The sequence below is a fragment of the Bactrocera oleae genome, chromosome X, assembly GCF_042242935.1.
Source record: "Bactrocera oleae isolate idBacOlea1 chromosome X, idBacOlea1, whole genome shotgun sequence".
NCBI classification, from domain to species: domain Eukaryota; kingdom Metazoa; phylum Arthropoda; class Insecta; order Diptera; family Tephritidae; genus Bactrocera; species Bactrocera oleae.
Window position 1 is genome coordinate 27,436,415 of NC_091541.1, and position 16,216 is coordinate 27,452,630.

The 16,216-nt window shown below is 31.6% G+C and overlaps 1 protein-coding gene across 11 annotated transcripts in view; it reads right to left on the reverse strand.

Annotated features, from left to right (window-relative positions):
• Positions 1–16,216, reverse strand: part of PMCA (plasma membrane calcium-transporting ATPase 3) — a 205,597-nt gene that overhangs the window by 96,539 nt on the left and 92,842 nt on the right. Inside the window, exon 17 of one of the 11 annotated variants that reach the window (XM_070112628.1) lies at positions 12,083–12,207. The exons of the other annotated variants lie outside the window; for them this stretch is intronic. Within the exon in view, the coding sequence (XP_069968729.1) occupies positions 12,175–12,207 (33 nt within the window). The 3' untranslated portion in view covers positions 12,083–12,174. Of the gene's footprint in view, positions 1–12,082; positions 12,208–16,216 lie in introns of those variants that run through there. 11 annotated transcript variants of the gene reach the window in all.

Consider the following 16,216-nt stretch of genomic DNA (forward strand, 5'->3'; position numbering starts at 1 on the left):
AAAACCGGTTTGGGTTACAAAAGAGTCAAAATGTAAATACACACTAACACATTCTCAAAAAATAGACATTCGGTACGGGTGGCCCCCAAATATTCTACTACTAATTAGGCACTTGATACGGGTGGCCTTTAATATTCTACTACTTTAAGAATGTTTTAATTACATATTCAAATTCATACATTTTAAAACTGCTAAAGATGAAAGTCCAAAATTTGTCCAAAATATTTTTTATTGTATCAAAATATTATTAAATGTTTCCAATTTTATCGAAAATATTTATAGAATATATAATTATAGGTTTGTACGCTATTTTTAATTTTTTGTTTTTGAAGTGTTTTCGTGTACTAGGTATAGGTCCCTTTTCTCCACTATTCCATTGATAGGGTTTATAATAAGTATTTCGTTGGTGGTGATTTAGAATATTTTGTAATTATTAGTTATTAATTTGTAGATTGTTGTGAATATTATTATTGCTGTTCCTGAATTGTACCTCATTTTTATATATTTAGTTTGGTCTTTGCTTAAATTATTGCAAGTTGATTGTTTTGACTTATATTGTTAATGTAATTAAAATTCTTGAAATGTACCTGATTTTATATATTTATTTTTGTCTAGTTATATTCGTTATTACAAGTAGATTTATTTAGAACTGTATATATTATATGCGTGAAAATAGGCCTCTTGGGGAACCGAACATCCAAAAAGATCGGTAACGCGCATACATTGAAACCTCAGAGGTGCTGAAGAAAAGCAATAAACTTGTATCTCGAAAACATTCTGGAATGTTTTCCATTACAAATACCTTTTCACAAATGAGTAATCATAATATATTCCTTTTATTTACATCTCTGTGTCCAAAAAAGGCAGACGATCAGGTGAACTCAGCTGTGTAAAATTCTTAGAAAACATCTGATTCTTTTGTTACTTGTAGGTTTATACAATGGTTGTGAAGAATCATTGCTAATTGGCGAATCGTAAATAGCTAGCTAATGTAAAATTACTATTTTGTTTTATATTTTCACTTCGACCATTATAAACGTCTTTTAGCTGTTAAATAGTAACATCTTGGTTAAACCGTGAAAAATATGTTACTTGACCGCGTACAAATTAAATATAGCACCTAACTGGAATTAAAGCATGAATGTACAATGTCTATCTATTAATGGAGATTTTGCTTTGAAGCGGTGTTCAACAATTCTTAAAAATATAAATTTCCTGTTATTTTCAAAAAATCCTATGTACATTGTACAAAGTTAGTATACTCACCTCACCTCTTTACTACAATATACTTAATCTTAATCTCACTCTTAATCTTTAGTCTCTCTTAAAAAAACAACTTTCCTGCAAAGCGAAGTAAATGCAAACGTTTTGGGAAGAATAGTGTCCAGTCAAGATGTAGCAAAATCTTTGATAGCTAAAGTAAATTTGATAAAAATAAACATGTTTACACAATGAATAGATTATTAGATTATTCTATATAGATAAAACTAGCACCAACACGGTTTTCTTTAAACTTATTATTACTTCATGATAAATTAAATAAAGCTAATTACCAATTTGTTATTAAGCCCGTTTCCATTATGCTGTGGCTTATCAATCATAAGTATTATAACTTTTTTTAAATACTAGGGTGCACATAATTTATCAGCCGACTTAAACACTTCATAACTAACATAATAAGAAGGATTAATAGACAATATATGAATGGAAGACTAAAGATTTGGGAAGAACATCCCACATTTCAATTAACAGGGCAGAAAAAGGTAGAAATAATAAAAAAAATGTTTAGAATTTGACAAAAAAAAATCACACCTGTAACGCGACTAAATTTCCTTATAACTTTTTTTCTACTAATAGTATCGGCAACATTCATACACTATTAAAATGATAATACTTTATAATACTTTAGTTTATTAAAAATATAAAACATAACAGCTTTATTTATAAGTTGCCATGAAAGTCCCTCTTTATTTAGCAGAATGGCTGGGTTAGGTAATTCAAACAATCTTCTGCGCGGAGGTGGAATTAACAATTTATGGTATACTAGTGACCTTTTGTCTGTGTTGGCGATTTCAAGTGTTTTTTTGTGAACCAAATAAAATCTGCGAGACATCTTTGTCAAAGTTATTGTTTTGATTAAAAACGGGTATTCAGCTAAAAAAAATTGCGGAAAAGTTAAATATAGATCGACAAATGGTATTGTCCGAGTTGAAAGCGCCGGAGGCCGCCGTGAAAGTTTACTGATAGTAAGTACTAGTGCTCTTGAGCGAATGTTGCACAAAAATGAATGTAGGCCTCCAGGAGAAGCAGCTGAGTAAAAACACGTCAAGTGGACCCCCCATTTTCCACTTGATCATCGAATTTGAATGTGAGTATTTTTTCATAAAGTCGTCATCATAAGCAAGTAATCCCCTGCTCAGTTTTTTTTAATTTTAATTTTAACAACAATTTTTTTTAATTGAAAATTTTTTCTACTTTTAGTTAAAAAATTAATAACTAGAAAACTATTGGTGATTTTTTAATGAAATTTTCAGGAGTTATAGTTCAAAACTTTTACTTTGAAAAAATATGTATGAATTTAAATAATTTTTTTTTTCAAATTGTTAATTAACTTTTAAGTTAAGAAATGAAAATTTTAATGACTTCTCCCTCAAAAATTAAAAATTTTTTTTTTTAGTATTTTGCAATAAACATTAAAGTAACGAAATCCGCAAAAAAATTTGACCGATCACGATTAGATTAAGCAAAAAAAAATTTTTATGACGGGCGGTAGCGCTGCCGGTATAGCGGTTCGGCAACGCAACACTTAGAGTGTGTTGCATATTTCATTTGTATGTTGGGATGATGGTCTCACATTTTGCTTGCAGTGAATTAGCATGAATGTGGTAGAACAATATGCATAATACCTACCCGCTTAATAGGTTCAAAGAAATACTTAAGACGGGAATTCCCTAATCCACCAGAATGTATTGAATACCCGCTATTATTTCTATTTTTAACTGGAATTTCCTATTCTTTAAGTATTAAAAATCCATACTTTTTTTACCCCATATTTTTTTTTATTCATTATAAAACATCCAATTAACATTACAATACTTGTTTTAAATAAAATGATATTCGAACTAAATCCTTTGCGGCTAAAAGAAATAAATATGAAAGCATCTTAATATTTATGTCTCAGTATCTACAAGTATGTGAACAACAAAGGAATATCTCGAGCCATTCATAATTTCGTTGATAATTAATCATGAGCCTCGTTAAGAAATGCTGCAATCCATTTAACAAAAAAATCATAAAAAAGTCATTAAAAACTTACTTTTAATAACAAAAAACCGCGCTCATGATTTTAAAGATTTTATTAGGAATTATATGTACAATTCATGTGAACGGACTATTTATTCAGGCCGAAAACCTGAAATTCTTGGTGAATTATCGGTGAATAAATGTCCTGAAGTCAACAAGCCTGAGAAGTCAAAAAATGTTATCGAAGATGACGAAGAAAAAGATCCTACTTTTCATTGCAAACCGGAAGATAACAAATTAAAAATTGATAAGGTTAATAAGTTTTTAACGGAAATTGGTGAACCTTCAATCAAAATCAAGAGAGTCTCAAGTAATAAAGAATTTCAAAACATTTTAACAAATGTTGTGAGTAAATTTACAATGTAAATAGTGAAATTGATCCAAAAGAGCTTTTACTTAATAACTTTAAATCTGCTTTCAATGGTAAAACTAGTAGAGCTGATAAAATTCAGGTTTTGACTACGCTTCCTACAGATTGGTCGATTAAAATGATAAGGAAAGAGTTTAAAGTTTCCAAACGAATGGTGAGAACTGCAAAAAAAATACGACAAGAACGAGGATTCGCATCGCAACCTATGATTAAGAGAGTAAGATCTCTAAACATTGAAACCCTCGATCGTATTGAAGCTTTCTATCTATCCGATGATGTCAGCCGCGTAATGCCTGGTATGAAAGATTATGTTTCGGTGATTGAAAATGGGAAGAAAATCCAAAAACAAAAACGACTATTATTATATAATGTTCACGAAATACACAAAAAATTTAAAGCAGCTTATCCTGACAAAAAGATTGGACTATCCAAATTTCAAAAATTCCGACCTCGGGAATGTATATCTGCTGGCAAAAGTGGAACTCATAATGTGTGTGTGTGTAAAATCCATCAAAATTTCCAATTGCAATTAGCTGGATTTAAAAATGAATTAAAAAAAGAGGGGACAATTATTTCAGAAAGCTCTAATGATTTAATTAAAAGCTCTGTTTGCCAAGAGTCTGCATCATTGTGTTACTTTTCAAAGTGTACTAAGTGTCCAGGAAGTGATAGTATTATAAACAAATTGGAACTATTGCTTAATAACCATAAAATAAATGAAATTACATACAGCCAATGGAAAAGTACTGATAGGTAAAGAAATTTTCACTCAAATCTTCTCCTTTTCTTTTAAAATTTTTGTAATTATTGTCATCAAATAATTTTTATATTCACGCCACTGAGTAATTCTTTATATTTTGTTACGCAATCTACATATTAATAATGAAATTATTAGATTTTATATGTTTAAATTGTTAATTCTTTTGATTATCCATTTTTTTATTATTATTTTATTCAGATAATTTATTTTGAATTTTTTAGAACTGAAATCATTGAAGAAACGAAGACAAAAGAAGATTTTCTTTATGATTTAAGACAGAAATGGCCTGAATTGTTGAGACATGATTTCCTTGCACGATCTCAAGCGTCATATTTTACTGACAAGAAAAAATCTGTTGAGGATGGAGTTTTTATCGTTTGCCTTGATTTTTCTGAAAATTATACTTTTACTGTTCAAAATGCCATCCAATCTCATCATTGGAATACCAGTCAGGCTACAATTCACCCTTACTTGTGTACTATAGAGAAAATGAAGAAATGAAACATATAAACTACGTGGTAATTTCGGAACAAGTTTGTCACGACGCGAGCTCAGTTCACCTTTTTAATTTTAAATTGATACAATTTCTAAAAAATAAGTTTGGAGCGGATAAAATAAAAAAGAGTTCCTATTTTTCGGACGGAGCTGCTTCTCAGTACAAAAATAAGTATAATTTTGTGAATTTAATAAATCATAAAAAAGATTTCAACGTGGACGCGGAATGGAATTTTTTTGCTACTTCTCATGGGAAAGGAGCATGTGATGGTTTGGCAGGAAGTTTTAAGAGGCAAGCTTTTCGTGCAAGTCTTCAAAGGGAAAGCGATAAGCACATAACCAATGCAACTTCATTATTTGAATGGGGTAAGAATGCATTTAAAAAAATTAACTTTGGTTTTTGCCCTCAAGAAGATCATGACTCCCATGAGAAGATGTTTAAATTACGTTATGACCGATGTGTAACCATAAAAAATACCCGCCAATATCATCGTTACAGAGCTCTTAATAATACATCACTCGAGTGCAAAGTTTTCGCCAAAGACATTAAAATCGTTACCAATAAAGTTAATTTATTAATTTATTATTTAATTTATTATCTTTCATTTGTTGAAATAAAATTAATCATAAAATAACGATATTTTTAATTAAAAAATGAAGTATTATATTATTTCTTTGAAACTATTAAGCGGGTAGGTATTATGCATATTGTTCTACCACATTCATGCTAATTCACTGCAAGCAAAATGTGAGACCATCATCCCAACATACAAATGAAATATGCAACACACTCTAGGTGTTGCGTTGCCGAACCGCTATACCGGCAGCGCTACCGCCCGTCATAAAATTTTTTTTTTGCTTAATCTAATCGTGATCGGTCAAATTTTTTTGCGGATTTCGTTACTTTAATGTTTATTGCAAAATACTAAAAAAAAAATTTTTAATTTTTGAGGGAGAAGTCATTAAAATTTTCATTTCTTAACTTAAAAGTTAATTAACAATTTGAAAAAAAAAAATTATTTAAATTCATACATATTTTTTCAAAGTAAAAGTTTTGAACTATAACTCCTGAAAATTTCATTAAAAAATCACCAATAGTTTTCTAGTTATTAATTTTTTAACTAAAAGTAGAAAAAATTTTCAATTACAAAAAAATTGTTGTTAAAATTAAAATTTAAAAAAACTGAGCAGGGGATTACTTGCTTATGATGAATACTTTATGAAAAAATACTCACATTCAAATTCGATGATCAAGTGGAAAATGGGGGGTCCACTTGACGTGTTTTTACTCAGCTGCTAAGTTATAACTTCAAGCGAGTATATGGAAATAAAATTGGTATGGTTGCTGCGGTTTATCTGAGCAAAATGTTAAAGCTAGGCTTAAATTTGGCAAAGAACGAAAGAATTAGATAATTGAGGACTAGAAAAGGATTACAAAGGGTGATCGATTTCGAGATTCCCTACTTTAAAAAAAAAACACAGAAAATTCAAATTTAGTTGGGAATGTTTATTATCATTCGAAAGAACGTTATTTGGCATTTATTTTTTGAAGAAATCTCTTTCATATCTTGGCCGCGGCTACGTCTCAGATGATCCATTCGTTGAGTCAAATTTTCGATGACTCGTGAGCATTTCGACTGGTAACTGGCGAACGACACGCGTGATGTTTTGCCCCAAGGCGAAGCAGCATTATCCGCATAGACTTTAGACTTTACATATCCCCTCAGAAAAAAGTCTAACGGTGTGATACCACACGATCTTGGTGACCAATGGACCGGCCCATAAGGTGAAATTATCTGCTCACCGAAGTGTTCTCTAAATAAATCCATTGATTGATGTGATTCCCATCTTGTTGAAACCAAATGTCGCCGAAATCACGAGCTTCAATTTCAGGGATCAAATAGTCGGTTATCATGGCGCGATAACGGTTGCCATTGACAGTATAATTTTTGAAGAAATATGGACCGATGATTCCACCGGCTCACAAACCGTTGTTTTTTCTGGATGAAATTAAAGCTCTTGAATCTCTTCAGGTTTCTCTTCGTCCTTAATGCAGCAATTTTGCTTGTTTACACACCCATTGAGCACGAAATGGGACTCTTCGCTGAACAAAATTTGGCTCGAAAACGTCGGATCTTCTTGGAACTTTTCAAGAGCCCATAGAGCAAAGCTTAGTTCTTGCACAAGCTGTATTTGGTACGCTTTCAATTTAAGATCTAGACGTAAAATGCGTCAAGTCGTTCTGTTCACGTTCGTTGCTTGCGAACCGCGCTGAATCGACTTTCCACGATCTTCGAGTACACTCTCTGCTACAGCCGCTATATTTTCATCACTGCGTGCTGGACGTGGTCTATTCGGTCGAATATTATCCAATAATGAATGCTAGGTCTCAAGATGAGTAATGGTGTTGCGAATAGGACGCTCAGTAGGCCGATTATGTTGGCCATAAGTTGAGCGTAATAAAGCTGAACGATTTGTAAACATTGTTCAGGCGTTAGTCTTTCCATGATGAAATGCCAAACAATACTGAACAAAAATAACATAACAGCTTGACACGACTCAAGCGTGATCTGTTAAAAAAAAGCTATTGAAAAAAGTACCTCTACTTTAACCACCCGTTACATTAAGCAACAGCTAGCTAAGTATCGAAATCCGCCTTTCAACATGGACGAACTGTGGAGTCGGGTACAGACGAAATGGAAAAATATATCCCACACAATTATTGAAAACTTAGTTAAAAGTATGGCCAGGCCAAGCGTAATACAAAATAAAATTTTATGGACAAAGTACTAAGTCCTGTCAAGAAATTAGGTCTAAGTGTAGAAGAGCAAAACTGTCAGAATGACTTGTAATTGGAATTTATCGCATATTTTCGTTCAAGAATAAAATAAAGATGGTTTCTATTTTTAATAAAATAAAGTATTATCTTTTTTTTTAGTGTATGAATGTTGCCGATACTACTACAGTATCCTGAAGAATTGCATGTACTGTGGCATGTAAGCGGTATATGGCATTGGCAAAAATTGATAAAAAAAAATCATGTCAATATTACCCCCAACTATACTACTTATAATGATTTTCGTTATTCTAACAAATTTTAGGTCAGTGAGTATTCTTTATATATAAAATTGCTTCAAAATATGTTCTCGAGTATACCTGAGCAATCAGCCCGTCCGTTTCTCTATCTCCATACTTCTTAAAATGATTTCCGATGAACGTTCAGTATGGTCAAAGTGCGTTCTTAAAAATTTATTTAGTGCTGAAATAGAATGGAATTGGTCTATACCTTGATCTAAATCTCACACCCCAGTAAAATGAATTCTAATCTTCTGGTTGACGTTTTCCACATTAACTCAATATACATAATTAAATTTGACCTCTTCGTTCGAGTTAACATTACATAAATATATCTCATTTGAAGGTGTTTTTAATTTAAGCCGACGCGAGCTAAAATATAGCAATAAAACTAAGTCTAAGTTTTTGGACTTCAATACAAGTCAAGAAGATACCAAATTTCATCGAACAATGAATGTTTAATTCTTTCACACAATTTTTTAATATAAAGTTTTACCAACACCTGATGGAATTTTCCGGGCTATGATTCTTGCAAGTTGCAAGAGTGTAAAATGTTCGGTTACAGCCGAACTTAGCCCTTCCTTATTTATTACTTTTAAAAAATAAAATAATTTACTGGCAAAAAAAAATAATTTACAATTGTAATTTTTTCATGTCTCTGGCTATACCTAACCCCTTTATATACTCAGTGAAGAATTAATGAATTTGAAAGCAGTTTTGTACAAGAAAACTAACTAGTTAAATTGAATAAACTTTTGAGCCATGATGACGTGATTAAGTTTTGGTTTGCACATGAGATTTAAAAAAAAAACCTGTCATAAGCACTTGGTTTTTCCTTCAACCAACTTACTTTTGCTGAATTACATAGAATCTGGTAGTTACTGCAGAGGCGCATATGTGGTAATAGAGTAGTAGTAGTAGTAATAGATGTAGTTGTAGTTGTAGTAATCAAGATAGTAGTAGTATATGTAGTAGATGTGAGAACATTGGAAGTAATAGATCAAGAATATTGTAGTGTTGTAAGTGGAGTAGAACAAGGACAAATGCAAGTAGTTGTTGTAGATGTAGTAGACGTAAATTATGCAACGTTTGTAGATTCCTCCAACGATTATTTAAAACGTACATATGTCGGTTTTTGTAGTAACTGACAGAAATCTTATTTAATGTGCTAAACGCTCAAAAAAGTGCTGTGACTGCTAATTACGCAAGCTGCTATTGATTGTTGAAATAACATAATGCATATAAGTAAGTACATGTGTTTTTTTACACAAATAATGAACTTCAGAATGAAAATAATATTTTTGAGCAATAGGTATTGGCGAATTGAAAATTGTCGAAAACGTTTCCACAGTTCGCTTGTCGTAGACATGTTACAGTAGTGTTAAATTAGTTAATCTGCAAACGTAAGTTCGTACTTCGAAGCCGTAAAAAGTTTTCAAAAGAATGCATACATATGTATAGGCACTTGTAAACATGTCGGAATTCCATACGAGGACTACTATATAGCTGGCTGGCCTAGGCAACACTAAGTGTTGCCAGGTGCAATCTGACATTTCCATTGGAAAGTTTGACATTTTTTAGCATAACATCACTCAGAACGTTTTGTCATTTAATCGTGAATTGTTTTATTTACAGGGAATTAAAAAATTCATCTCGGCCAAAAAATGGAATTAACTCGTGAACATTTTCGTGCGATCATTTTTCACAACTTTCGACGTGGATTATCACGACAAGAGTGCATCGATGAACTAAAATCTTTGTATATCTATGAAGCACCATCCTATAGCACTGTGAAAAACTGGTACAACGAAGTCAATCGTGGCCGACGCTCGCTCAAAGACGAATTCCGTGAAGGTCGTCCAAAAACAGCCGTTGTGCAAGAAAACATCGGTGCCGTACGTGAACTGATAATGCAAGACCGTCATGTAACATACCTTCAGATAGAGGCATGCCTATGCATTTCTGCCACCAGCATACATTCGATATTGCATGAACACCTGGCCGTAAAAAAGGTTTGTTCTCGTTGGATCCCGATCGCTCAAAAAAAGGCTCGTGTGGATTGGTGTAAAGAAATGATGATAAAATACGATCGCGGTGCTTCAAAAGACGTTTATAAGATCGAATCATGGATCTACGCGTATGAGCCCGAAACAAAACAGCAATCGACCGAGAAAAAAAAACAGAAAAAAAAAAACATTTTCGTTGATATATATTCGTATTTTCATTACTAGGCCAGAAATATATATAGCAGCCCTCGTATCAATTAGTAATGTTAGCCTAGAAGCGCTAATTGACTGTCAAACATTATTTAAACATGTATGTACGTTATGTATTTCATTAAAATCAGAAATATATATTCTTTTCCGATATTGTACAATAAAAAAATATTTGAGAAAGGCACACTTTAAAAGTATTATGGTTTACGAGCTGTATATATACATATATATGGATCCTATCGAAATTGCAGTTGCATTAAATAATTGACATTTCGAGTACTCCAACAGCGACTTTCTTGTACTTCTTTTACTATATATAATACTTGTATGTATTTTATATCTACTAAGTTATACATGCTTTGGCTTTTCGATACAGAAGCCCAGTTCATGCAAGGGTTCTCGCCGTTACAAAAGTTTACATTAGAGAAATATTTTTCAACCTCGTTTCTTTTCATTTGCAGCTGTGTTCAATAGCTGAGTAGTCTTTAAAAATAATACATTCGGATGAATTTATATAGACTAGCCATAAGACATTTAGTCTGAAATCATTTCTTACTGAGCGATATGAGAAAAAACAGGAAAAAACGTTAACTTCACAAAATACGTTTTTGTGGGCTTGGCGATTTTCGTTTGTTAAAAGAAATGGATCAAAAAATTTGCTCGTGAATTCTTGGCCAAAAACAATACTGTACAATACTTCAGCCTCCATATTCGCCAGACATGACTCCTTGTGACTTTTTCCTATTTGCAAAAATGAAGAGAACCTTAAAGGGCCGTCGTTTTACAAGATAGATGAAAATCGCTGAAGGAGTCAAAGGCTATCCCAAAAATTTGATGAAGCGCTGGCATAAGTGCATAATTTTCAAAGGGGTCTATATTGAAGGCGACAACACGTTTTTGAAAACACCTCGTATTATTAATTTTTCCCGTTAGAGCTGAGTGTGTAAGCACTAAAACATTCGCATCCGCATTGGAACAAAAATTTATATTATTAATTAACTGATCAATTGTTGAGCTGGGTAAACCTGGATTAGCCCTTATTAACTTAGTATCTGGTCGTTATGCCAAAGAAATATATTTTATATTGTATATGCACACACATAGTAGATATGTTCCACTTTACTGCTTTTATGAACTCATTTATATTTCTAATGTTTTTATTAGTTTAAATTGCCACATTACCAATTAATGTTTGTTTGTTTACACTAATTTTTTTTGGGTATATGTTAGGATATTTATATATGTATAAGAAAAGATATTATTTCGCTGTTGATGTCCTCGATTTTCGGGCGCGTATGTGTGTGGAGTTTTACAATTAGAAATCGCTTAAGAACTCATCCATTCTTGTTTTCTGTGTACGTTCCAATGCTTTTAAGCTTGCGTATACATACATAACACTTTATGTCGTGTTAATTATTATTTCATTGGTTTATTCCTTAATAATATTAATGGTATTTATTGCAGTTAAGATCTAATTTTGTTTATGTCGGTGCTCTCTAAATTGTTTCATTCAATGTAAGTATGTCGCAAGGTATTTTCTTTTGTTTTGTTGTTTGATGCGCGATTCTACGTTATCTATTCATACGTTTTCAAATAAGTATTTTAGTTTTTACACAGACTATTGTTATAGTATTAAGTGTACAGTTCTATTTTCAACTTCTTACTTTTTTTGTGCGTCAATGATTTATTTAGTCCAATCTCAGTTCTTTGTTATATACTTGTACTTATTGGTAGCATTTACAAAAGCGTATAATTCTCTTATACTGCATATTTGCTATATATACAGCTTTCTGTATATATTTCCTGTATATGTATATATACATTCAATAAATTAATATTTATATATAAATATAGTTGTTGATGTATATTGCTTCATTAAATATTTATTTCACTCTATTATATTTATAATGAACAGGTAAACGTTAAGTTTCCATTTTCTTTAATGCATTTGTCAATTACACTTCAGTCTCTCGAATTGGTTCCGGCGGCTTAAAATTCAAAAATTAATAAACATTCAATAAATAGATTGAAAAAGAAAAAAAAAATAAAACATAATTATTCAATTCGTATAGAAATGAAAGCTGACAAAATTAAAACGTTACGTTAGGGTCTGATGATGCGCATACGCATGACTAAAAGAGTGCTGGGATATACTAGGTTTTAGCTAAAATTTTCTTTCACGCATGAAAATCCTGAAGCAATGAGTAATACTACATAAACAAAAGTCCTAGAAAATGCCAATACTATTATGTGTAAGGAAAAATGTAAAAGTATTAATATTTTGTAAGGGAAATTATAGAGTAAATGGTATCAATGAAACTATAAACATGGAAAAATGAAGAGCCTAACATAATAACCATCCTCATTCACTTAAAATATAGTGTCATAAGTATATACACATAGGTATGTATCATAGGTGTATACATACTAATATGTATGTATGTATGTACAATAGTATATATTATATGTTGATCATTTAAATATACTGTAATATAACCGCCTCGAAATTATTTTAAAAATGCAGTGCATTTTATCTATAACATATTATGGACCTTTTTCTGATGTAACGATTAAACTACGCCGTTTATGCACATAAAAACATCTCTTTCCTTTCTATAAATTGTTCTTTATCTGCTGCATCCTTACAATATTTGTATCCTGATTTAAAAAAGCATTGTATTTGCATATTAAAGAGTTGGTGTAAAGTAGTATTTCAACATAAGGGTTTAGGAGTAATGAGATTTTTCAAAAACTTTTCTTGAAGTATAATGAGACAAATTCTCCCAAGTGTACCACCATTTTGAGGTGGTTGAGCTTTTCTCGTACAACAAACATTTTTTTGGTTATAAACGATAAATAAAAAATATAACTTTGACGGTTTTTCGAAATATAAGTTTCGAAAATAAATATTTTCCAAAACATGCAAAATAATATAAATAGTAATAACTTTTGAAAATTTTCGAAATTCGATAAACCGTCGAAGTTTTATTTTTTATTTATCGTTTAGAACCAAAAAACGTTTTGTTGTACGAGAAAAGCTCGACGATTGAAAAAAACCAAGTACACTTTGGAGATTTTGTCTCAATATCTTAGAAATATTCTCTGAAAATTTTACTTTTGGAGTTATTCGATAATTAGCAAAGAGTTCTCGGACGCCTGGAACCTTCAAGAGTAGGTAGGTTACATAGCTACCAGCAGCTGCAAGCGACCGGTGTAAATTGAGTGTAAAACTTGAATTTTTCTCAAAACTATGTTTCTCGAACTGGTGACCACTGTAGCTCGAAAACCGCTATATAGATTTCAATGAAATACTTCAGGAGTTTGTTTTTTTGAATTTCGATTTTTTTAAACAATAAACTGGTTATTTACCGAAAATCTGGAAATTTCCTGAGGCCACCTGTTTGTTAATTTAAAAACGAAACAAATTCGATTAGGCGCGCAATTATCTATTGAAAAAATTAATTTTGTTTTTTTCCGATTGGAAAAACATAAATGGAAAATATCAAGAGATAAATCGTCACGCCAACATAATGTATATAGTTAATTTACATATTAATTGGTTCGAAGAAGGTTTTAAGGAATCAATTAATGGTTTTTAATGTGAACATTATTTTCCTTACTGTCTTTATGTATGGTAATTATGACCTCACCATTTGAGAAAACTGAAATTAGTAAAACGGGAAACACTTAAAATGCCGACCCATCAAAATACCGACAAATCATAATGCCGACATATCAAAATACAGACACGATAAAATATTTGTGAAAAATATTTGCGAAATCAAGTTGTAAAGCCGTAGATAGGCTTTTTGAGGATTAATATCTTCACAAAAGGTAAAGTAAGGTCGTAGTTAACAAAAACAATGCAGATAGTAGTTCGACTCGAAATACCCCTGAACGCGTCAGAGTTGGATCGACCGGGATTATTTTTTAGAAGCGCAGCCGAAGACTTCCAATGGAAAAAATAGTGAGACGCAAAATAAACTGAGTACATCCCGGTGTTGGCCCAATCAGGATTATTTTTTTGAAGCGCGGACAAAGGCCGACAATGGAATAAATTAGTTCTACGCGAAAAACAACTGAGTACACCGTGGTTAGACCGAGAAGGGTTATTTATTTTAAACGTGTTATTGGTTGGTTATTTATTTTAAAGTGCGGCCGGAGGCCGCCAATACTGAAAGTATTTCGTGCGGAAGAACTCTGAATTTTAAAACTTTTCTCTGTCTGCATTTTGCATTGTCGGTAATTTGATTTATCGGTATTTTGATTTGTCGATATTTTTATTTGTTGATGTTTCGATTTTTCGGTATTTTGATTGTCGGAATTTTAAATTTCAAGATTTTGATTATCGACATTATGTTTTACACCCTAGTAAAACAAACTTTAAAATGGAGAAGTTTTTATTGCTTCTGTTACAGTTATTTATTACTTGCCTTAGAAAGCCGGCCTTAAGCGATGATATCAGTGATCATAAAACATTTCGAATAAATTAAAATAGATTGACTTTCGTTTACTTCATATAAATTAGGCGACGAGTATAAAACGGAACTTTTAGCAAGTCACTTGCCCTAATACTTAACGAATTATTTTAGAAAATAATTGTCGGAAACAAAAATCTTCAAAAATTATGATATTAGGACAGTAGTAGATCCAAGAATGTTTCTTAGGTTTGGATCCTCTTTAAAGAGAAAGAATGTTTCAGCCCGTTTACAAAAGCGGAAGTACTTTATACAGTGGCTCTGAAACAAAATTACCGAACTTTAATGTCGTAGAAAATGTATTTCCTATTGTTAAAAACGGGATTGAACGCAATAATGTAACTAGTGCGGAGAAGGTTTTGCAGAAAGTGTTTTTAAGCGTAAAGAAATTTACCCCAAACGTTTATACATATCCCATGAGGGGATGATGCAAAACAGTTTTTAAGAGATATGGTTTTAGTACGAAATACTTTGGCTTTCTTTTACATTTTTTAAAATAACGTACCGATGTTTAAGATACTCGTACCAGTGTTATGTTCTTGTTGCTATTTTGAATTTAATTAATGGATTGTCTTTGCAAATACAAGATACACATTTTTTTCCAGTATATCAAATTCCCTTTTATACAAAATGTGCAGTTAAAAAAATAGCGACTTTAGCAATTCATTGCTGAGAGAAAAAATAGCATCACATAGTAGTGTTTTTATACTCTCGGAACGTGTTGCTACAGAATATAATAGTTTTGTTCACCTAATGGTTGTTTGTATTACCTAAAACTATTCGAGATAGATATAGGGTTCTATATACAAGTATATAAATTATCAAGATGAAGAAACGAGTTGAAATCCGGATGACTGTCTGTGCAAGCTGTAACTTGAGTAAAAATTGAGATATCTGCATGAAACTTGAATAATGCATTTAAAGCATGCCACCTTGTGACCAAAAATTGTCTAAATCGAACAGTCGGAAAACAGTTCAAGTCCCTAGGTACTGAATATGTGGACCCCCCCCAGTGCCTACAGTTGACTTTTTACCGAAAATATCGGTCAATGTGTAATTGAAATTTATATAATAAAATAAATAAATGAAACTCTCGATAATAGTATGTTATGTATTCGTGTCAAAAATGGGTTGAATCGGATTAATACTTCCTGTAATATAAAATTTTGCCAACACCTGAACCCGTTACATCCGAACTTAAAACTTGTTGAGTTTTAATTTACTTTATAAGAATGTAAAAAGTTTTTTCAATAAAAACAAACTAAGGACACTGACAGACTAGAGCTAAGAGATTTGAAATCAGTAAGTATTTGTAGCGAAGTTATGGTTGTGTCTAAGTCTGTTCAATTTTCATTGAGTACTTTCTTTTAAATAAGGTATATATACATATAATGTGTTACGATTGAATATACGCGTTTACTGAATTTCTATACAAGTATGTAGGATACATAAATAATTTCGTATCGTTATAGATTGGGATAATCATCCTTAGTGAGAACAAGTCACGCGTACACTTAGC